At 43.6% G+C, this 24,452-nt stretch overlaps 2 protein-coding genes across 6 annotated transcripts in view; one reads left to right on the top strand and one right to left on the bottom strand.

Moving 5' to 3' along the window:
* The window catches only part of ACACA (acetyl-CoA carboxylase alpha), a 281,219-nt gene that overhangs the window by 250,203 nt on the left and 6,564 nt on the right, over positions 1 to 24,452 (bottom strand). The window lies entirely within an intron of this gene.
* C17H17orf78 (chromosome 17 C17orf78 homolog) lies at positions 1,240 to 9,347 on the top strand. The gene is given in 7 exon segments (XM_057714175.1): positions 1,240 to 1,297; positions 2,724 to 2,810; positions 3,700 to 3,934; positions 6,001 to 6,014; positions 6,820 to 6,972; positions 7,942 to 8,066; positions 9,057 to 9,347. Coding segments are annotated over 7 exon segments (759 nt in total). The 3' UTR covers positions 9,144 to 9,347.

The raw sequence follows: 24,452 nt of genomic DNA, 5'->3' as shown, positions 1-24,452 counted from the left end.
ATAAAGTCTACAACTTTAGAAAAATCGAGAGGATACAATTTTAGAAAAATCTTCTACAGCAGTTATCTGTGTAGGAAAGGCTTCCCAAACTGCAGACAGTACCACTCACCTAGTGTGGTAGCTAGCTCGTCCTCACAACCTCTCAGCCCAGTGGTCATAGGAATGTGGTCCACCTACACTCACTTCACTATTTGGGAATGTGAAAATGTGCAAAACTAGACAGGCATGTCCATGCTAAGGTAAGTTTATGTGCATCCCTGTGAAAGAACTCTCGAGCTCACTGGGCTGCAATGTTCCATTTACAGAGGAGAAAATTGCAATCCACAGAAGTCAAGCATTTTTCTCACTGTGCTACACTTAACCACACGGGATGAATTGGAACCCAGTTCTGTTGATTCCTAGTCCAGTGCCCTCACCAGTGTAACTCACTGCCTCAGTCCTAGTTTCCTGCTCTATTCTAGAAATCACTTTCCTTAATAGAAATTGCTCCATCTCTTTATGTCAGTGTGTGAATCGCCGTGCCTGTGTCAGTGAGCATGCATGCGAATGTCTCTGTGTCTCTCTGAGAGTATTTGTAAAGCATATCTCTGGGTGTTTATGCCCTTTCTCCCAGAGAAAGCTCTAGGTAATTACAGTTCCCTACATCGGCACCAGCAGTGAAGTCAGGTGAAGATCTTCTAAATCAATCATTAATGAGCAGAGTTGGTCCTCTCTCCAGTAAGCTCTATTCCTGGGTCGTCAGGAAATGTGGCAAAATCATTAGGGTGGAACCAGACTCTCCCAGGGTTCCAGGGCAGTGCGAGCATTTAGAGACGAAGCTATAGGGACTTCCCTGGTGGTGCAGTAGTTAAGAATCCACCTGCCAAGGCAGAGGACACGGGTTTGATCCCTGGTCCAGGAAGATCCCACATGCTGTGGAGCAACAACTGTGGTTGTGCGCCACAACTACTGAGCCTGCGCCCTAGAGCCCATGAGTCACAACTACTGAGTCCACGTGCCACAACTACCAAAACCGGCGTGCCTAGGGCCCATGCTCCACAGTAAGAGAAGCCACCGCAGTGAGAAGCCCGTGCACCACATGGAGAGTAGCCCCCGCTCGCCACAACTAGAGAAAGTCCGTGTGCAGCAACAAAGACCCAAGGAAGCCAGAGAGAGAGAGAGAGAGAGAGACGAAGCTATAAGTGGCTGTGACAGACCAGCAGCATCCTGTCTCTGCAAGGAGAATGTGCTCAAGCTAACATGGATACCGTCTTGGTTTTCAGCCTAATCATTACATCCTACGATGCTAACAAGAAAGGTAAGTACTTCTCTAGCCTAGTATTCTGGGAAATTCAAAGAGAAGCCTAGAAAGTGTTTGGGGGTCTATTCCACCAGATAGAGACACAGCCAGTACTCAGCAGGTGATGCTTTCCCCATGTATCCTCTTGCCTCTAAGCAGCACTACAACTTATTCAACCCAGAGAAAGCTGTCTGTTTCACGGTAAGTCTTCAGAGAGTGTGATGCATTCTTATGTTTTGATCATGTAACTGACATTAAAAAATTCCTCTCAGACTTCCTAGGTGGCGCAGTGGTTGAAAATCTGCCTGCCAATGCAGGGGACACGGGTTCAATCACTGCCCCAGGAAGATACCGCATGCCACAGAGCAGCTAAGCCCGTGCGCCACAACTATTGAGCCTGCGCTTTAGAGCCCGTGAGCCACAGCTATTGAGCCCATGTGCCACAACTACTGGAGCCCATGTGCCCAACTACTGAAGCCCATGCACCTAGAGCCTGTGCTCCACAACGAGAGGTCACCACAATGAGGAACCCACGCACCATAATGAAGAGTAGCCCCCAGTCACCGCAACTAGAGAAAGCCTGTGCGCAGCAACAAAGACCCAGCATAGCTAATAAAAATAAATAAATAAATATATTTTTTAAAAAATTCCTTTCACTGTTAGATGGCTTTCTTTCCTAGAAGATACTATCAGAGTTTTACTATTGTCATCACCTAAGACTCCTAAACTCATAACCCCTCATAAGATATTGTCTTCCTTTTTAAAGGCATTATTACATCTGCATAGACAGGGATGCTTTTGGGTGGGAAGAGCTGAGAGGTGTGAGTGGTGTGAGGGTGGAATGGCACCACTCGCTGCTCTTTGATAACTTTATTTAAAACATGATTTTTCAGTGTCCCAAACAGTTCATCTCTAAAATTAGGTCACCCCAGCTAAGGCCAAACAGGATAAGGTGCAGCAGTAACAAATTTAACATTAACGAAGAAAACTCACAACACCCTGTGAGTTCTGTGCCAAAAAGCATAAATAACTATGACCTCTCTATCGTTCTATGGGAAGCTGGAGAGATACCTTGTCCAATGTTACACTTAATCACTTAATAAACTTTCAAAAGTTTTAATATAAGAAGGTAGATAGAACGGGAAGGAGAAGAGATAATAAGCAGTGTTTGAAGGACTGGGTTGGTTAGTCTTTCATTAACTTCATTAACGTTTACCTTTTTTTTTCCCCAGGGATAATAGACTGGTACCCAGTTTTACTTATACCAGGCTAACTCCCATTTGTATAAATCTTAAAGTCCTTTTGGGAGAATGTCTGATCTCCCCAATTGCAAATTTTATGAGAAGGAACTGCATTCTTTTGTGTCTCCCTCTCCAGTGCCCAGAATTCTAAAGAGGAAGTACCCAGTCAATCCTGACCTTCTCCCCGCCGCCCCCCGCCCCAGAACTCAGAAATGGCAGCTGCCAAGTGGAACCGCTGCCTGGTCTCTTCCCAAAGGGCGTGAGAAGCATCAGGGCTGTGCTAATGCGAGGTAGGGAATGGGCCCTTTCTGAAGAGTCATTTCGTCATTCCTGAACATGTTCACCTTTAAAAGATGCTTATCTCCCCCATTCTGAGCCCAGATCTCAAATATCCTGTTTTAAAGCTATGTATTCCCCAGAGGCTTTCTGGAAACCCACTTTTTTTGGCGGGGGGGGGGCACACGGGCTTAGTTGCTCCGCAGCATGTGGGATCTTCCTGGAGCTGGGATCGAACCCGTGACCTCTACATTGGCAGGCGGATTCTTAACCACTGCGCCACCTAGGAAGCCCTGGAAACCCACTTTTAAATTAACTGTTATTGACTCACAGACTTAAAGAACGAACTTATGGTTACGAGGGGGGAGGAGTGGGGGGGAGGAATAGGGAGTTTGGGATTGACACGTACACACTGCTACACTTAAGACGGATAACCAACAAGGACCCACTGTATAGCACAGGGAACTCTGTTCAATATTCTCTAACAATCAAATTGGGAAAGGAATTTGAAAAAAAAAGATACATATAACAAAAAAAATAAAATGCTCACTTATACAATAATTAATGAATGAATTAACTGTTGTTACCTAAGGTGTGGGTATACAAATCAAAGAGATGGGGTGAAGAAAAAGAAGGAGGCAGCACTCAAGCCCCTCTGTGTGAGAGAGAACAACCTAGGAGCATCTCGCTGGGCTGCATTTACTGCAGTCACCCATTTTCACGGGACCCACGGCAGGAAGGGGGAAAGGCAGGGCTTGTATATTTAGTACCATAGACAAAGGCTGAGGAAGAAGTGAAGGAAAAAGAGAAGAAAGTACAGCAGTGGGCCATGAATGGAAGCGGGTTAGCACCATTCAGATTAAGAACTGGCTTCATTTTCCTGTCTGGCTTTTCTCCTTCCAGAAGCTCAGACAGAAGCCAAATGGCCCAGATTCGTCCAAAATCAGACTGTGGCGACCTTGTAGTGTCTTGGTTCTGGGAGCAAAGTGAAAGTCAACCTTGTACATTTGGAAAAAAGGCAAAAGGTCAAGCCCACTCTGAAGAACCTGAGAGTCATGGATGTTCCTCAGAGAAACAGCACTGCCCCCACCCCGAGCTGTCACCTAAGCCCCACATCCAAGGTTCAGAGTGGATCCGTGTGACAGGCAAAGGTGAGACCGAAGATGAGATGGAGGTAGGCACTGACTTTCGGTTGACATCCTTGACGGCACGTGGAGCTTAGCAGCAGCTAAAGCCTCAAGGAAACAGATGAGCCTCTCGTTAGGCAAGTCCATGTAAATTTTTAAAATGTCACTTTAGTGCATGGATTAGGCTCTTTGGAATTTGATGAGTATGAAATGATTTCTATGGTGGGTTTACCCCATGTGAAACTGTGGGATACAAGAGCAATAACATCAAACAAGTGTATTCTGATATTGTTACCTGTGACAAGTCAATTTCTCCAATGCTCAGCTTCCATAGCTACAAATGAGAGATTTGACTAGATGGTCTAATTTCTACATATGTAAGCCCAACAGCAATATGTAAGGCCTCTAATAGCCCTTTCAACCTGCTAGTATTATTACAGAATAATCTCTAAAGATTTCCATTTAAATATAATGTATCTAATGTTCCGTATTTAAAATAAATTATTTTGGAATAAAGCAAAGCATCATATCCTAAGTTATCCATTTCATACATTTGGATTTTTTTTTGTAGATCTCCTTTAAGTGGGGGAATTCTTACTCAAATATCCTTAGCCAAAGAGAAGCTAATATTGCAATTCCATCAGCACTGGGAATGGAGTGCTTGCATTTACAAACCTTAATGCTCAGTTACCTAGCAGATGAGACCTAAGAGATGAGCTGCCAGCAGCGATGGACATTAATTCAGAAGCTGGGTGGAACTGGAAATACACTGACAGATGAAGCCTATTAAGTAGATTGTGAAACAGTGGCTCCCAGGAGGTGCAAGGATATGCCACACTGAAATACCATTATTCCTGTGGCCTAGAGAGCACAGTTCTTCTATGCAGAGAGAGGATCTTTAGGTTTTGCTTCCTCTTTCAATCATAGTATCGCTCAGTTTGCAAAGTGTTTTTCACACCTGCTTTCTCATTTTTGTTTCCGATTTTCACATCACTCCTGTGAAATAGGCAGACCAAGAATTATTTTATTAAAACCATTCTGTAGATAAGGAAACCAAAATTCAGAGAACTTATATACTACTTTTCCAAAGGAAGACTTATCTTCATCTCATCTGACCCAGAACCACATATGCTGTCACTTCAGAGAACTGATTGGCACTGTGCTGAAAAAAATTCCATGTAATTCTCGTTTTTCCTTTTGAGACTGTTAGCTCTTGGTCTCTGCTTATCTTGGCGAACACTGTCTTTCTGGTTAAACAAATCAGGGACTACTTCCCCTGTCATTTGTGTACAGTACCTGGTACTGTGCCCACTGGCCTCTGAAGTAAAGAACTGTCATTTTCACATGCACTCAAGACCTGGGAGAATAATTCAGAAAAGTCAAGTAGGACGTACAGACCTTAATTTAATATGCAATGACAGGAGGTCATTAAAAATAGAATAGGAACCACAGTCTGAATTGGATTAGATCAGTTCTGGAAGCACGCGAAGGTGGTTCAAGACCACAGCCAGCATCCATCCGTGTCCCATCTTTTCTACAGCTGTCTGAGCCACTATCATCTCTCATTTGGGTTCTGCAAGAGCCTCCTAACGGGTTACTCTGTTTCTACCAGGCCCCCCTACAGTCTTATTTCCAACTCAGCAGCCCACTGAGCCTTTAAAAACAAAGCCATCTGGTCACTTCTCTGTGCAAAGACTTGCAATGGATCGCCATTTCTTTCTTTTTATTTTTCTTTTAATATTGATTGATTGACTGACTGATTGATTGGCTGCGTCAGGTCTTAGTTGTGGCTCAGGGCCTCTTCGTTGTGGTGCACAGGCTCAGTAGTTGCAGCCTGCATGTAGTTGTTGCCCCACGGCATGTGGGATCTTAGTTCCAGGGATCAAACCAGTGTCCGTTGCATTGCAAGATGGAGTCTTAACCACTGGACCACCAGGGAAGTCCCTAGATCGCCATTTCAAGCAGAATGAGGACCAAAGTCCTCAAACTGGCCCACAAGGCTCTAAGTGACATGGACCCATTTCCTTTAGAAACTCCCTCATCTCCTACGACTGTCGCCTTGCTCGCTCCACTGCAGTCTCACTGGCCTCCGTGCTCTTCCCTTAAAACTAAAACGTGCCAGACAAACTCTGCCCTGGGGCCTTTATACTAACTGTTCCCCTCAGCCCCTTCAAGTCTTGGTTCAATTCTCATCTTCTCCATGAAACCAGCCCGTCCTGTAGGTCACCCAACCACTGCCCACCCGCACCCTCACACTGCTCCCTTACCTTGCCCTACTCTTAGTTTCTTTTCATAGCATGTATCCCCTTCCAACAAACCATAAAACGTCCTGTACTTATTGTCTGCTTCCCCCCGTCTCCCCTCAGCCCTCCTTCCGCTTTGCTTGTTCCCATGCCAGAACCCAGCTGATATACCCTACGTACAGAAGCAGTCCCCGGCACAACGACATATTCATTTTTAAATATTTGTGGAAAGAATAAAATTGAGGGGGACCTCCCTGGTGGCATAGTAGCTAAGAATCTGCCTGTCACCAGGGAAGCTCCCTAGAGCCACCTTTTTTAAAGAAGGAAACTTTCAACGGTGCTACACCCTCCATCCTTATTATTATTATGGCCTTACGAGTGGTAGGCAAACAAAATATGGTCGGCTCTTTCCCTCTGCTCCTATGTTAATCAAAGGCGCCATGGGGGTTTAATCCGTATCTCTTATGAGCATCTCTACCCTTATTTACTCTTTGGCGTTACTAAGGCCCACACCTTAAACCTATGGACAGGTCAATGGGCCACAATTAGAAGTTTAATATCAGCTGGGTAGAGCTAGGGTTTTGTCAGGTGAAATGAGAGGCAGGATGAAGTTTTCTCAGTTGTCCTTTCATTGTTTCTTTCTTGGTTTATAGCTTTTTTACCAGGGATCTCCCAGTGAGAGATCTCTCCAGTGATGGGGGATTTATCAGAGACTTTTTCACCACTACCACCTCCATCCATAACTCCTGCGAAGAAACGAGAGAAAACTACAAGGACTGATGACTTTTCTAGTCCTCTGAAACAAGGTACAGAATACGTAGAGGTGAGATAAGAACGGAAAGAAAAAGAAATGTTTTCAGCCCTGACACTAGCCTGGGTCTCCTAGAGTTTTCCTGGAGGTTGAGAAGTTACACACAGTTTGCACTAGAAAATCGCTCCATTTCTTACGGAAAAAAATCAACTTCTCTATAAAGAAGCTCCCAGAAATGTTTGTACCTTGACACTATTAATAATCCTTCCCCTCCACACAAGTGAGCTCACCTTGCAGCCAGATTTTGAGGACGGCATAAAGGGAACCGGTGTGGTGGGCAAGTCCAGCCACTGTGTGAACAGAGAGGCGACATTTAAACTCTAAGCAATCGTTACAGGGACGACAGCCAAGAAGCATGTTTCCATCGGTGTTGTGCTTACAAACAGCCCTCCCTGACTTGGCCAGGACTCAAACTCCGTAAAGATTCCAGTTTGGGTTCCACCCCAGTTCCAACAGGAGAACAGTAAATATGAGATGAGTGATAACAAGATGCATTTCTCCCCAACTGTGGCTTATGACCCCAAAACAATGGCAGTTCACCTCTGTCCCTCCTGTGCCCCACTAAATCGAGAGGAGCACAGGAAAGATGATCTGCTCTTCCCAGACACTGTGTGTGCTGGGGCACAAGGGCAGAGACCCTGAGAGGGCTGCTGGTGACAGAATCCCTTGTGTAATTTTTCTTCCCATGAAAGCAGTGCAAGGATCGATCCTACTTGATCATGGAAAAATTCCAAATCCTAGTAAAGGTGACTCTGGGAAGAGACCGCAGAGGAGGTTAGCACAGAGCCCATGTGCCTACCCTACTTCTGACTCTGAGTCTGAACTGGAAATTCAGCCTCTGCGGCTGAATCAGGGTGGGCTCCTGTTAGCCTTGTGAGCCGGGAGACCTTGAAGTCAAAAGGTCAATCTCTTCCCTCTCTCGGGTTCTCTTTTCTCCCTCTTCTATTCCTCTCTCTCCTTTTAGACACAGATGAGAACCTAGAGAAGAGGCAGAAATGGAGCATTGTGGCCAAATTTCTGATTGCAGTCACCTTGTGGTTCAGTGGAATCGCCATTACGGCATGCATCATTTCTGAAGTCCCATGTCCTGTAAGTATGCTGATGTACTGGGTCCTTGGACTTGATCTATAAAGACCTTCTGTGCCAGAGGCAGGTTGGTATATTGACAAAAGCACAGACTTTGGAATTTGGATACACCTGCCACTCAACACTCACAAGCTGCTGAGTGGCTTTGAGAAAGTTGTTTGCCTTCTCCAAACTCAGCTGCCTCATCTTTAAAATGGGACTAACGATATTTGCCTCTCATGGTAGTTATGAAGTTTTTTTTTTTGGCTGCATTGGGTCTTCGTTGCTGCGCACGGGCTTTCTCTAGTTGTGGTGAGTGGGGGCTATTCTTTGCTATGGTGCCCAGGCTTCTCAATGTGGTGGCTTCTCTTGTTGCTGAGCACAGGCTCTAGGCACACAAGCTTCACTCGTTGCAGCATGCGGGCTCAGAAGTTGTGGCACGTGGGCCCTAGAGCTTGCGGGCTTCAGTAGTTGTGGCTCGCGGCCTCTAGAGCACAGGCTCAGTAGTTGTGGTGGACAGGCTTAGTTGCTGCGTGGCATGTGGGATCTTCCTGAACCAGGAATCGAAACCCATATCCCCTGCATTGACAGGCAGATTCTTAACCACTGAGCCACCAAGGAAGTCCTGATTATGAAGTTTAATTGAGATTCTGTGGGAAAGGCCCCTGGCACATGGGAGGTGCTTGCTAAATGCAAGCTCCTTTCCTCTGCAGTACTTGGACATTCTCTAGGGAGGACAGAGCCAATGAATATTTTCTTTTTTCCTTAGGAGAGATGATTTTCAGGAATTCCCTGGCTGCCCAGTGGTTAAGACTCTGAGCTTTCATTGCTGGGCCCGGATTTGATCCCTGGTTGGGGAACTAAGATCTTGTAAGCCGTGTGGCACAGCCAAAAAAAAAAAAAAAAGAGAGAGAGAGAGAGGATTTTTCTTTAAATGGCCTGATGTGAGGTTTGGAAGATAATCAGACGCATAGCAGCCACCTGAAGTTAATACCAGTCATTTTCTCCCTTCAGAGTCAACACCTAGGAGCCAGAGATACGCCAGTGCCAGCGGCTGTGGAGAAGGCAAAGAAAGGAAGGCCAGCAACCTGGGGCAGCTGAATCCCAGCCTGACTCTCAGCCCAAAAAGGAAAATGTTCTCTGTATGGCTATTGTCATTTGCCTGGAGAAAATGGGGTTAATATAAACTCTTGGAGACAGGGAGATACTTTAGTGTTATGAAGCAAATATGGGTAATTCTTTTATGTGTCGGGAAATGGGCATGTATTTGTACTACTGTTTTCTTAACATCAGCAGGGCCATAATACAATAGGGTACTTATTGAAAATACCTATTTCTGGGCATCAGATATAATAAATCAGAATGGCTAGAGTGGGACCAGGAATCTTATCTTTAAGATTTTCTTTTTGGCTACGCGAAGCAGCATGTGGGATCTTAGTTCCCCAATCAGGGATCAAACCCGTGCCCCCTGCAGTGGAAGTGTGGAGTCTTAAACACTGGACTGCCAGGAAGTCCCTTTTTAAAAATAAAATTTTTTTTTTAGTTTTTAAAATTTTTAATAAACTCTCTAAGTAGAAGTGGATTTGCTGTGAAATTAATGAAGCTTAAACTCAGGACCATGGGACCTGCACAAAGCCTTTGTATCCGATTTTGTATTTTTAAAATTTGTATTATTTTTCTTTAAAAAAAGGTCCCTGAAATTGTAAGAGCTTCAGAGCCCAGAAACTATGTCTCCATTTCTTCTCCTGTGTAACTCTGACATACAACACAGTTCAAGAACCACCACACTTGAACACAGCCTGAATACTTGGCAAAGCAGTTTATTTCTTCCCTGCCTCGGGGTTTCCTGGCAGGATTACAAATCCATACTGCACTTTCGTGTCTAAGTCAGACACCACACCACTGGCTCAGCATGGCTGCTTTAAATCCAGTTTCCCCACCAGGAACGGATGCAGCCTTTGAATACAAGAAATTGATGGGTGCCTTCTCTACATCTACAAAACCCACTGAAGCAAAGAGATGAGGTCTCCAATACTTTTTAAGTTACAGGAGAAAAAAAAAGAAGGCGGCCACTTTTGTAGAATTATAGCACTGAGAATGGGTCTCAAAGATTATCTAGTCCAGGATGGGACACACGCTGCCACTCCTTAGTTCCATGTCAACCACACACGTCAATAATCAAGCAGAGGGCAGCTGCAAGATGAATTCGTTCCTGAGGTCTGTCACACAGCACAGTGCTTACAGTCACAATACTGTATACTTCAAAACTGCTAAGAGACTAGATCCTACACATTCTCACCACAAAAAAGAAATGATGATTATGTGACATGATGGAATGTTAGCTAAAACTACTGTGGTAATCACACTGCAATTTATAAATGCATCAAATCAACAGGCTGGACACCTTAAACTTACACAGTGTTATATGAAAATTGTATCTCAATTAAAAAAAATCAAGCACGGCACTCCTTCCACCCAGACATGGCATCAAGAATCTTTTTTATCACAGTGCTTTAGGTACCCAATGCCAACTTCTTTGTCATTTTCTACAATCCTGTTTCTGCTAATATTAGATGATGAGCCCATGTAAATTAGTATTATTCTATAATTTGGTGTATTTTTAGTTCTTTAATCCAATCTACATTATCATTGCTACTGAACAACTGAAAGAAATAGGCCTGAAGGGGACTAAAAAGTCTAGTCCAGAATTAGAAGTAACCATGTAGCAGCAACTCTGATTGAATTTCTCCCATGAACAAAATAAGCTTCTAAATGGTAAAGGAATTAATTTTTTAAAAGCAATTTTATACACATTGCCTCATTGGAGCCTTATATAAATCCTGGGAAGTAGCTAGGGCAGGTATCTATATCTTACTGATACTTAAACGAAGACTCAGAGAGGTTAATGACTTTCCAGTGGTCACACAGATAGTAGAAAGAACTAAAATTCAGGTCTTTTAATTCCTATACTGGACTTATTGGCTTATTCATCTCTTCCACAGAATTTTACTGAAAGCCTTCTACGTGCCAAGAACTCTGCTTCAAGAGGCTTAGAGTCTAAGTTCATAACAGTTAAGCATTTAGAAAGCACATACAAAATCAGATGGGGCATGGAGTCAGGTATAATGAGAGTGGAATGGGATTAGTATAAAAATATTTGGTTCCCATTGACCCAGATCTCTGCCCTTCTCAAACAGAGTGCGATTGTTTGGGCCTGATTCCAGGAATGAAGCAGAATCCCTGTGCATCTGGGATCCAAAGTAGCTGCACATCCAGGGCCCTTTCCATTCAAGGCAAATAGGTCAAGCAAGGGATGGCTGGGCTGTTTGCTAGCAGGTTATTGGTTCCAACAAACTGTAGGTTTTCATACGTAAGTGCACCTTGCTGACACTTTCTCAGTGTAAAGCTCAATAACTTTTCCCAGAATTGATGGGTAACAGAGGCAAAATGATGTGAACTTGGAATTACATAGGGTTTTGTACTAAGCTATCTCTTTGTCTGTAGATGAAGAAATACCTATTTGCATCCTTCTTTATTTTTCATATTTCCTTTCAATCTCTAGGTTGGACACAATGCTCCCAAATCACCAAAACCCAAGAAAGCTGCAGAGATCACTGTGGTCCACCAGATATATTCTGAAAAGTTCTGCCCTGCCTCACACACTGAATGAAAGATACTACATTGTCTTCTCCCTACTATTAATCAATATGGGCAAATTCTTGCCAATTTTACCCTCGGATCTTCAGCAGGGACATTACGACCAGACAGCAATGCCAGGCCAGGGAGCAGGGAGCTTGGGCTTACAGACGGAGTTACTCTCATGCCTTTGCTACTGACTTATCCACAAGCCTCTGAAATTCACTTGGTTCTCCCACCAAAAGTGGATATTTTTTCATGCCATCAAATGAAAACAAAAAGTCTTCCCTCTAGGCACTGTGAATGGACCCATTGCTCTCTTTGACAAAAGGTTTAAACACAGCCTCCAAGAAACTGAGCAAAGCAGCCCCTGGTGTGGCACATTCACCAAGTCCTCGGCTGTCCTCTCAGCTGACCTCACGCCGCTGGCTCTCAGCTGGCTGAGGGTGGGCTCCTGTTCTCCCAGGCTGGCATTCATAGGGCTTTACGACCTCGGCCACTACACGCAGCTCTGCACACCCTGGGGAAGGGAACGTGACCCCACGCGTAACAAAAGTTCTCTTTGTGACTCATCCCCAAAGGGCTTAGGGACCGCACACAAATAGGATCCAGACTGGGAATTCCCTGGTGGTCTAGTGGTTAGGACTTGGCACTTTCACTGCTGCGGCCCAGGTTCGATTCCTGGTAGGGGAACTGAGATCCTGCAGGCTGTGTGGCGCAGCCAAAAGACCAAAACAAACACACAGAAACAAATAGGATGCAGGCAAGTTCTCCTGATAATCCAGAATTCCTGAAGTTGGTCTGACATTATACCTGACCATCACGGTAAGCTGCAGACATTCTGCACAAGGATTCCAGAGCAACGCGATGATGGTGCTTCTCACAGAGGCATGGCTATGAGTCGTCTCACCTACTTAAATAAGAGTTTGGTTGAGAAAGTGAAACTGCTGATTTTTTTTGTAAGCTCAAGGCAACATTTTATTATACTTCTTAGCTGTGGTTTCTTCCTTTCCCTTATCTCAGCTAAGACATAGTTTAAGAAAGGCTCAGTTTATAGAATTTATCATGAAATTAGATTTTCAGTTATACATTTTAATTGAATTTTTCATGAAACTCAAAACTGTGGGTTGTGGTGCATATGACTTTTGACAATGAAATGAGACATATACAATCTGTTTCGTACAGCAAGGATATTCTACTTATTTTACCATTATAAATTGTCTTATTTGAGAAATTTTCTAAATATGTTAAGTAAAAAACTGTCAACTAATATGTCAATGCTTTCAACATTAAGGTAATTGAGTATTACCTAGCGTTGAATTTTAGCAACAACTAATCTTTTTTTAATTAATTAATTAATTAATTTATGGCTGCATTGAGTCTTCGTTGCTGCCTGTGGGCCCTCTCCAGCTGCGGCAAGCAGGTGCCACTCTGCTGCGGTGTGCGGGCTTCTCACTGTGGCAGCTTCCCCTGTTGCTGAGCATGGGCTCCAGGCACACGGCCTTCAGCAGTTGTGGTGCATGGGCTTGGTTGCTCCGCGACACGTGGGATCTTCCCCGACCAGGGCTTGAACCCGAGTCCCCCGCATTGGCAGGTGGACTCCCAACCACTGCACCGCCAGGGAAGTCTGCAACAACTAATCATACAAATTCAAAATTACTACTCAAACCCCTGTTCTAAAAGCTGCATATCTTAAAACAGAGTTTAGGTGCAAAAGGGACTGGCAGGAGGGATAAGAAGGGTGTTCTCCTGCTTCTTTTCATGAGTCTGAAACCATCCCATTTCATTTTGGTGAAATGTGCCTATTCCTAAGTAATTGTTTTCTTAGTTCTCCAGTTAAAAATACACATACACACACATCATATCCTTCTTTCTTTCACTTCAAGTACAGTCCAAAAAGGTGCAACATCTAGCCTTAAGCCCTGATTTGATATTTAAGCTGAGCCTAGAAGCGATGGACCCAAGCATGGCTGATGATAGTTTTCAAGGAAGCCCTAGAGACCCTCTCAGTGCCCTAAAGTTCCACAGAGCATGCTCTGAAAATATGCTAGGTGGAGAGGACAGAACACTGGGGCTGGCGTGTGAATAAATGAGTATCACCCTCCACTGATTCACAGCATCACCTCCAGTTTATCCTGTCATCTGTGGCTCAGTCTAACAATGAAACAGAGGGAGAAAAAGAAGCCTGCCCAAGACTACTAGGGAGGATGATTAAAAACATTTCATACCTAAAAACTAAAAATAGAGTTACCATATGGCCCAGCAATCCCACTGCTGGGCATATACCCAGAGAACACCATCATTCAAAAAGACACATGCACTCCAATGTTCATTGCAGCACTATTTACAATAGCCAGGACACGGAAGCAACCTAAATGTCCATCAACAGATGAATGGATAAAAAAGATGTGGTACATATATACAATGGAATATTACTCAGCTGTAAAAAGCAATGAAACTGGGACATTTGTAGAGACATGGATGGACCTAGAGACTGTCATACAGAGTGAAGTGAGTCAGAAAGAGAAAAACAAATATCGTATATCAACACATATATGCGGAATATAGAAAAATGGTCCAAATCCACCGGTTTGCAAGGCAGAAATGGAGACACAGATGTAGAGAACAAACATATGGACACCAAGTGGGGAAAGCGGGGAGGGTTGGGGGGGAATGAGTTGGGAGACTGGGATACCAAATTGTACACTCTAAATATATGCAGTTTATTGTATGTTAACTGTATCTCAATAAAAGTTCTTAAAAGAAAAAAAAACATTTCATACTTAAAGTTTTTGGTTTAGGACTGATGCCAACATTCATCCCCACCTTCCCAGGCTTTATCCACCAAAGAATGTCCTTTAATTCAGAAACAGGAGATAAAACCTGTGGCAGAGTCTATACTCATTAGCTCTTTGGCAAGAATACAATTTGGGGACTTCCCTGGTGGCACAGTGGTTAAGAATCCGCCTGCCAGTGCAGGGAACACGGGTTCAATCCCTGGTCCAGGAAGATCCCACACATCACGGAGCAGCTAAGCCCATGTGCCACAAACTACTGAGCCCATGTGTGGCAATGACTGAAGCCCTCACACCTACAGCCTGTGCTCCACAACAAGAAAAGTCACCTCAATGAGAAGCCTGCACACCACAATGAAGGGTAGCCCCCACTTGCCACAACTAGAGAAAGCCCGCTTGCAGCAACGAAGACCCAATGCAGCCAAAATAAATAAATAAATAAAAATAAAATAAAATAAACATAATTGGTTAAAAAATATGTAATTTGGGTAACACGTATAGTGACTTTTCTTTATAGAGATTCACCAATGGAATCAAAACTGTTTATTTTGCTTTGGGGACTTGTTTCCCCAGACACAGCAAGGTTCCTTTGAGGATTTTCTGACTCCCTGATCAGTGAACAATTTTGAATCCCATACTCTCTTACCAGTGGAGACCTTTGAAAACTAAAAGATAGGAGAAGGGGAGGGAGAACTCCCACGTGGACCTTGGGAAGTGACCTTTATTCTGCAGATCAGTTCTCAGCAGGGCACAATTCTCCCTGTCACCACTATAGACTGAGCTATAGACTCAACTTGATAAAATGCCATTTCTATGGGGAGCCAATGATTCCTCTGGGAAGTGACTAGTGAGTAAGGTTTTTACTACAAATTTTTTCTCATTAAGTTGCCACACGTTTTTCTGATTATTAAAGTACATCCTCACTATAAAAATGCTTAGAAAATACTGGAGTAAAAAGAATAAGAGAAAAAAAATTATAGCTAATCCTTCTTCCTAGGAAAAACCACTATTAACACTTTGATGTATCTCTTTACAAATTATAAATATATACACATATACATACGAAAGACATATGTTACACAAACACCACCATATACTTCATGCCATTTTAAACCTGTCCCCCTCTTTGGCTAATATATTTCTACCATATTTCCAGTTAGCACAAGTATTAAATAGTGTTTTTTTCAAGTCTTAGGCTAGAGAGGACTGAAAGTCATTCCACCTTTTTTTTTTTTTTTTAATTTATTTATTTATTTTATTTATTTATTGGCTACATTGGGTCTTCGTTGCTGCACACGGGCTTTCTCTAGTTGCTGCGAGTGGGGGCTACTCTTCATTGTGGTGCGCAGGCTCCTCATTGTAGTGGTTTCTCTTGTTGTGGAGCTCGGGCTCTAGGCGCATGGGCTTCAATAGTTGTGGCACATGGGCTCAGTAGTCGTGGCTCATGGGCTCTAGAGCACAGGCTCAATAGTTGTGGCACACGGGCTTAGTTGCTCCATGGCATGTGGAATCTTCCCAGGGCAGGGCTCGAACCCGTGTCCCCTGCATTGGCAGGCGGATTCTTTACCACTGCGCCACCTAGGAAGTCCCATTCCACCTTTTTTAAGAGTCTGGGTCAACCCAACACTTTCTGATAAGCCCAAAGATTAAAGGAAGTAGTTGCTTAGGGCAGAGAAAGTACGTTCACAGACACCTCCAATGTAAACTTCTGATGGTATTGCAAACCAACACTAAATAAATAGTTGTATCTGTGCATGTGTTAAAAGCATGACTTTAGGGCTTCCTAGGTGGTGCAGTGGTTAAGAATCCGCCTGCCAATGCGGAGGTCATGGGTTTGATCCCAGCTTCAGGAAGATCCCACATGCTGCAGAGCAGCTAAGCTCGTGTGCCAAAAAAAAAAAAAAAAAGGCAAAACAAAAAAAAGCATGACTTTATTCAATACAAGCACTTAAAATATACAATTTTATATTTCTGCTTTGCCATTTCTTCATTTTTTTTTAAGATCTGATTTTTTATTTCAAAAATCAAAGTGACCTAGGACTCTCAGGATCTCTGACAGGCCTGAGCAGGCCACCAGCATCCCTCCGTCTCTGCACACCCAGGCTAGTGCAAGGGGTTACTAATCAGAGAAGGACCTATGGCAGTTCTAGCCCTACACATTTTTCTCCCCACCTTCCCTCTTATTTTGGAGCCTCTTTAAGCACAATCCAGTGGATTCTGACCTAGAGCACTTTTCCTACATTATGTCCAAAGCTAGCCATTTCCCAAGGAAGAGTTGCTATATACACTTATGACTAGTGGCCAGGAACCCTTCTTTGTTTTGTCCTGTTCAAGTTGATGGTCTTATGTCCCCTCCTCCCCTTACACTCTGATCCTCCCCTCCTGCCTCCACTCTTCCCCTGCATTCTCAGAAAGGATTCCTTTCCCAGAGTTCACACCATGGCCCGCACACTGCCTTGAGTTGCTCTGTATCTTTTATGTATACTTCCTAGTTCTTCTGCTTGAAGCCTGTCATGTCTGTGTTAACTTGCATGTCACTATATGACTTTGTATTCAACAAAGCACCATGTTCACAGCAGACATTTAAAGAAACTGCTGAGGATGTCACACCACTGAATGGATAGCTGAGGGTAGCATAACTGACTTTCTAGAAGAAAATGAGGTAATCTTTACTTTTATATCAAAGTTGCTATTGGTTACCAGGTAGATGCAAACCAACGAGGCCCAACCTGCAACTGTTGGTAACACTTGAGTTCATCTTCTCTAGACTTACATTCTTTTCTTTCACGTTACTGTCTCTTCATCTTTCTCTTCCTGCTCCCCATTCCAACGCTCTTCTTTTTCCAACACTTTTCTTTTTCCTTTCCTTTTTTTTTCTTTCCCTTTTTCAGTGAATTTGAATCCATGTCTATAGGACATAAATTTCAGTCTGCAGAAACCTGCAGGAATTTGAATCCATGTCTATAGGACACAAATTTCAGGGAAATTTGAATCCATGTCCATAGGACATAAATTTCAGTCTGCAGAAGTGTCTTCACAGGCTGATCCTCCTTTACTTGGTGCACCTTGGGCTGTGTTACACACACTTTCACCAGACTCTTACAAATTAGCGCCATCCAGTGGCTAAAGTTGCTAATGTCAGCCTCTGAGAAAAGCAGTGTGTATAAATACAAAATAAATGAGAACAAACGTGAAGGCTGTCTTACTGCCCCAAAGGAAGAAAATAATTCATAGCAGCCAAATTTTGTCCTGTTTTAAGGTCTGTTTTGTAAACCTTAAAATAGGGCGGAGAAGAATACGTTTAGGGGTATAGTGTCATGGTCTCCGCAGAATAAGATGATGCCCACCAGACTTGCCAAGGATTTATTCAGGTCACTACTGCTCCCCAATGTCTAGAAAAGAAGAATAAACAGCACGGGCTATAGGGTAAAGTCTTTATTTCCCTCTAGAAGAATCAAACATCCAACATAAGAGACACTATCTTGAAGACTTTTAAACTATACATATGATAATACCAGCAGTTCAATTTACTTCTTCTGTGAGGACCTTTATTGGACGTATCTATGTCTAGGACATATGCCAAGGAGTAGAAGTCATGTGTTGGAGGATACATACATCTTCAACTTTGCTAGACTGCATATAGTTCTCCAAAGTGGTTGTAGCAAATATATTCTCACTAGTGGGAAACAGTCCCTATAGTTCCACCTCCTCCCTAACCCGGAAATCTCAGACTTTACGATTTTTGCCAGTCTGATGCCTATGAAATAAGTGTGTCATTGTTGTTCTTATGTGTATTTTCCTGCTTAACGGTGAGGTTGAGCATCTTTCTATATATTTATTTGCCTTCAGGTTTTCTCTTGCTTGCCTGTAACCTCTCCCATTTTTTTTTTCTATTGTGTTGTTAGCCATTTTTATTGAATTGTAGAAGTCCTGTATTCTAGGCGATATTCCTGAATACTAATCCTCTCTCTCTGAAACATTTACAATCAAAAGCATATTTCTAATATAAACATATTCCTCAAAGCAGATTTACACATAAATAAACACCTGTCATGCTCTGAAGGTCTGGGAGTGCCTTTTGTCTCCAAGATTCTGTTTTCATTTTGACTTCTATGGCTAAAAAGCCATTGGCACTTATGTCCAAAAGTCCCAGGACTTCCCTGGTGGCGCAGTGGTTAAGAATCTGCCTGCCAATGCAGGGGACACAGGCTCAATTCCTGCTCTGGGAAGATCCCACATGCTGTGGAGCAACTAAGTCCATGAGCCACAACAACTGAGCCTGTGCTCTAGAGCCCTTGTGCCACAACTACTGAGCCCACATGCCACAACTACTGAAGCCTGCGCACCTAGAGCCCGTGTTCCGCAACAAGAGAAGCCTCCGCAATGAGAAGCCGCAACTAGAGAAAGCCCATGCACTTCAATGAAGACCCAATACAGCCAAAAATAATAAATAAATAAAATTATAAAAAAAAAGATTAAAAGTCCCATGTAACCTTAGGACTTCAAGGACTCTCACCTTGAAGGACTCTGCTCTGTCAACACATATGTGACAAAGTAAGGCAGCTGGGTCATCAGCATGTTCCAAACCTATTCAATTCCTTACGGCAGGAAGATAAAAGAGCAGCTCTCAAAAAAACTACTAGTATCTGTCATTGTCTTATTTGGAAGTTAAACCAGCTGAGTAATGCACAGGTTCCATTTCAGAGTGATCTACTCAGATATTGCTTTCCTAGGCATTTATAATGACTCCACAGTGTTGAAAAGAATTGCAACCTGTAGCAATACCTAAACTCCTGGGCCCATTTTCCACTAAAAAGCACTGAGCCCTCCAGAGTAAGCCAGAAAGTACCTTTGCCTAACATTTTTATTTGCCTAAACACAGGGAAGATGAACTTTGGCAGAATGGATAGCCTATGTGCCAGAGGAGCATCACATTAGAGAACTCTGTCCGGCCTCCTCTCCTCACTGCTGTGGTATCACCACTGTTTACCCTTTTGGCTCCCTCCTTCCTATCTAAAAGAAAATCATCTGATTCCTGTATCTATACTTTACACAAAATCTTTTCACTCCAACATGCTCGTTTCTTCTTGGTGGATTAATTTTAAGCCTTTTACCTCTAACTGTAGATAATAATACTAGCAAACACATAATGCACATCTACTATGTAAGAATAAAGCTTTGTTGGGACTTCCTAGGTGGCGCAGTGCTTAAGAATCTGCCTGCCAACGCAGGGGACAGGGGTTTGATCCCTGCCCCAGGAAGACACTACATGTTGTGGAGCAACTAAGCCTGTGTGCCACAACTATTGAGCCTGTGCTTTAGAGCCCATGAGCCACAACTACTGAGCCCATGTGTTGCAACTACTGAAGCCCACGCGCCTAGAGCCCATGCTCTGCAACAAGAGAAGCCACTGCAATGAGGAGCCCACGCACCACAATGAATAGATCCCTCGCTCGCCACAACTAGAGAAAGCCCGTGTGCAGCAATGAAGACCCAACACAGCCAAGAAAAAATAAATAAATTTATTAAAAAAAAAAAAGAATAAAGCGTTGTCTTCTGCTAAAGTAACTCTGGGGAACAGGGAGGCCAGGGAGTATCTCACTGGCCTGAACTACCACAGCCTCCAAATCTGCCTCCCCGAGGCCACTCTCCTGCCTCTCTTCAACCTGCACACGGTTCTCCACCCTGCCACCAGAGTGAACCTTCCACAATGCAAATTAGGTCGTGTTACTCCTTTGCTAAAAAACATTCAGTGACTTCCCACTGCTACCAGGATAAAACCCAAAATCCTTAATACTGTTGACTGCCGATGTTAATCAACTATACCGCAATAAAAAAAATTAAAATTTTAAGACTGTCGAGGCCCTCGCTAGTCTAGCCTGCCCCCCTCTCCAGTCTCTTCTCCCCTCATCTCCTCTCACTCTTCCAGCCTCAGCCACAGTGGACGAGCATTCTTCTTCCTTCCCTCAGGGTCTACATTGTCCCCTCTGCCTGGAACACTGTTCCCACTCCCTCATCCCACCTTCCCCTTCCTTCACTATTTGCCTATTTAACACCTATTCAACTTTCAGATATTGGCTCAATAGAACCTCCTTAACAGAGGCCCCCTTGGGATCTCCCTGGCAGTCCAGTGTTTAAGACTTGGCGCTTTCACTGTGGATGGTCCAGGTTCAATCCTTGGTCAGGGAACGAAGATCCCACAAGCCACGGGGTGTGGCCAAAAAAAAAAAGGAGCCCCCACCTTGACCTCCCAAACTCTACCAGGTTCCCCCATTATACCCTTTCACAGTGCACACTTCTGTCACGGTATTCATCTATTTGTAATGACATATTTCTGTGGCATTTGATTGACACCTCTCTTACAGAAGTAAGCTACATTGAGGACCAGGACCAGGTCTGTCTTGCTTACGTTTACATTGTATCCCTAGGCCAAGGGCTGTGTCTGACACTTAGAGGGATTTAGTAAATAACTTCCCTTAATGAAAGAAGAGACAGATGGGAGTTGAACTGGGTCTCTTCCCCGAATCTATTTCAAGGATCCCAGATACCAGAAATTTAGAATCCATCTCCTCTGTGTCCTTCCTTCTTTTACCATGAGCCACCAGCCTTCATCTCACTTAACCCTCTGAAGCAGCCACATTTATTATCTGCATTTTATAGAAGAGAAAACAGGATCAGAGACTTGCTTGAGGTCACAGAGCTAGTAAATGAACACAGCTAGGATTCCAACATAGGTTACTGACCTTCACCTCTATGCTCTTAACCACGACACATGAGCCCTGTCGGTTTATATCTTTCATTGATATTTCTCTTGGGTGGCTGATCTCTTTCTTATCTATTTCTTTGCATTAGGAAGATTATTCTTTGTGATATGAGTTGCAAACATTTTTTTCCGTGTTCTATTTATGTTTTGACATTGCTTAAGGTGTTATTTCTCCGCAGAAATTTTGAGTGTTTTGTGGTCAAATGATTAACCTCTCCTTTTGAGCCTTCCGTATTCTGAGTCATAGTTAGAAAGATTTTCCTACCCCAGGCCAAGATTATAAAGAAATTTTTCTCATATTTTAGTGCTTTTATAGCTTTCAGTTTTTATATTTTTATTTAAATATTTAATCCAACTGGAGTTTATCCTGGTGCAAGATAGAGACGGACATTTATTTTTTCCCCAGATGGCTATCCAGTTGTCCACAGCATTTATTAAGTAGCCCATCTTTATCATATACTAAATCCTATATGTATTTTGGTTGACTTCTGGACTTTTTCTCCTCTTCCACTAGTATGTAAGTCTACCCACATGTTGGAATAATTGGTACTTTTTCTTTTTTCACATCAGCACTTCTGAACCTTTCCCTCTGACTTCTCTGTAGTACCTGGCATTGCTGGCTAACCCATTCTCCTTGATGTACTCTCAGTGCTATATTGTTAGGTTACTGAGCAGGTGACTAAACATGTACTCCAGGCACTAGCGAAGCAGGGGCACCAGAGTCATGATGACAAAGAAGATGTAATCAAAGAGGTCACCACAGAAAAGGCAGAACTTTGCTGGACTTCCTTACACATATTTTACAGCTTATAATATTTTTATTTTTTTTAAGATTGATTGATTCATTGATTGATTGATTTAGGCTGTGCCGCACAGCTTGCAGGTTCTTAGTTTCCTGACCAGGGACTGAACCTGGGGCCACAGCAAAGAAAGTGCTGAGTCCTAACCACTGGACCACCAGAAAGAGAACTCCCAATATTTTTATTTTAAATTACACGGGAAGCACTATATTGTCAGTTATTCAGGGCCTATAGGGTCTTACAGTTCTGCTGACTACCTCCCACCCCTTACCTGTACTGCCACTTCTCTCTTTTCAATCTACTTCTCCCTTCCTGGCCTACTGGCTCTTCCCCTGTCTTACCTGTTGCTGTCATCCAAGTTTCTACTCTTCACTTTCTTCTCTCTTTTTTCCATTCAGTGAGCTCAGGCAATCTCATCCTCTCCCGTGGCTTCAAAATTCCCAGATTTGTGCTGATTTCCTCCTAATCTGTGTCTCTGACCCAGATCTCTCCTTTAGCTTTTGAAGCTGCCTATTGAACGTCACCTGTACAGCTTGCAGACACCTCCAACTCCACGTATCCAGAGCAAAACCTGCTCTTTTCCACTTTGTGTCTGCTCTTTGCCCTTTGGCCCCTGTCTTGGTGAGAAGCGCCATCATTCCCCCCAACCATTACCTTTTTTGGGGGGGTGGGCGTGGGGGGGGGGAGGGCCGAACCATGCAGCTTATGGGATTTTAGTTCCCCAACCAGGGATCAAACTTGGGCCCCCAGCAATGAGAGCACAGAGCCCTAACCACTAGACAACCAGGGAATTCCCCCCAATCACGTCTTCTTTTTTTTTTTTTTAATATTTATTTATTTCTTTGGCTGCTCTGGGTCTTAGTTGTGGCACAAGGGAACTTTGTTGCACGTGCAGGATCTTTCGTTGCAGCAAGCAGGATCTAGTTCCCCGACCAGGTATCAAACCCAGGCCCCCTGTGTTGGGAGCACAGAGTCTTAACCACTGGGCCACCAGGAAAGCTCCCCCACCCTCATGACTTCTTAAACACCCTCAATCCATTTATTCTTCCTCATCCCCACTCCAACCATGTTAGTTCAAGTCCTCATCATCTCTTACCTGGACTTCTGAAACTCCTGGTCTTTCCTTTTGCTACGTTTTAGTCCATATCACTGCCAGAGAGATTGGTCTAAAACCAGATTAGTGATATCACCGCTTCCCAACTCAAAATGCCTCCCTGGCTCTCCACAGCCTCTGGAGTGATGCCCAAAGCCCGCTAGGGTCTGACCTCTGTGTACCTATGCAGCTTCACGGACAGTGGCCCTCCTTTCTGGCTCTCTGTACTCCACACACAGACCAAACTGGCCATACTATCTCATGCTTCTACCTTTGAATAATTTGATCTCTCTGTTTGAAATTTCCTTCCCATTCTTCTCCAAGACCTAACGCATCACTTCCCAGAGACCTACCCCTAATTCTGCCTAGAACTGGCCGATCTCTTCTTGGAGCCCTCAGGGTACCTAGCACACCTGTTACAGCACATATTACCTTGTATGGTAACCCTCTGCATGCCCATCTGTCTCCCCAACTGGTCACTGAGCTTCTTTTTGAGGGCAAAGACTAGTCAATTAGTCTTTGAATCCCTACTACCTGGCACAGTCCTCGGCCTACAGTAGGACTCAATAAATATTTATGGAATGAAGGAATAAACACATAAGAATGCTCTAGAAGTTTCCAATGAAAAAGTTTGCTATGTAGGTTGACTGTCAGAAGACCTCTCAGGCTGTTTTACAGGCTTAGAAACCCAAATTTTCCACACATAAAGAATGGCCCCCTCATTTAGGAGCAGACTCACACTAACCAAGCTCATATGTAAAATTATCGACTTATTTATAATAAGAAATACAACTGTCACATGTACAAAAATACTGTCTTTTGTACAACTACCCTGAACCTAAAGGCAGGCCTATATGGGAAGCTGCATTATTCCTGCATCACTGTTTAACCTATGCACTCTTGATGAAGGAGAAAAAAAAAATCTTATTCTTGAGGCACAATCTTACATTTTTGTATAAAGTTACAGGGACTTCCCTGGTGGCACAGCAGTTAAGAATCTGCCTGTGCCTGCCAATGCAGGGGACATGGGTTCGACCCTGGTCCGGGAAGATCCCAAATACTGCGGAGCAACTAAGCCTGTGCGCCACAACTACTGAAGCCCACGTGCCTAGAGCCTGTGCTCTGCAACAAGAGAAGCCACTGCAATGAGAAGCCTGCACACCCCAACTAAAGAAAGCCCATGTACAGCAACAAAGACCCAACACAGCCAACAAAGAAATAATTTTTTTAAGGCATAAGAAAAGGCATTTAAAAAAATAACAAAGTACAGATACACATATACTACATAAACAGATATATAGTTAGTATATCTGTGGTCTTAAA

This window comes from Hippopotamus amphibius, chromosome 17 (genome assembly GCF_030028045.1).
Source record: "Hippopotamus amphibius kiboko isolate mHipAmp2 chromosome 17, mHipAmp2.hap2, whole genome shotgun sequence".
NCBI classification, from domain to species: domain Eukaryota; kingdom Metazoa; phylum Chordata; class Mammalia; order Artiodactyla; family Hippopotamidae; genus Hippopotamus; species Hippopotamus amphibius.
The sequence above is the reverse complement of the archived record's forward strand: the minus strand, read 5'-3'. Positions and strand labels throughout refer to the sequence as shown.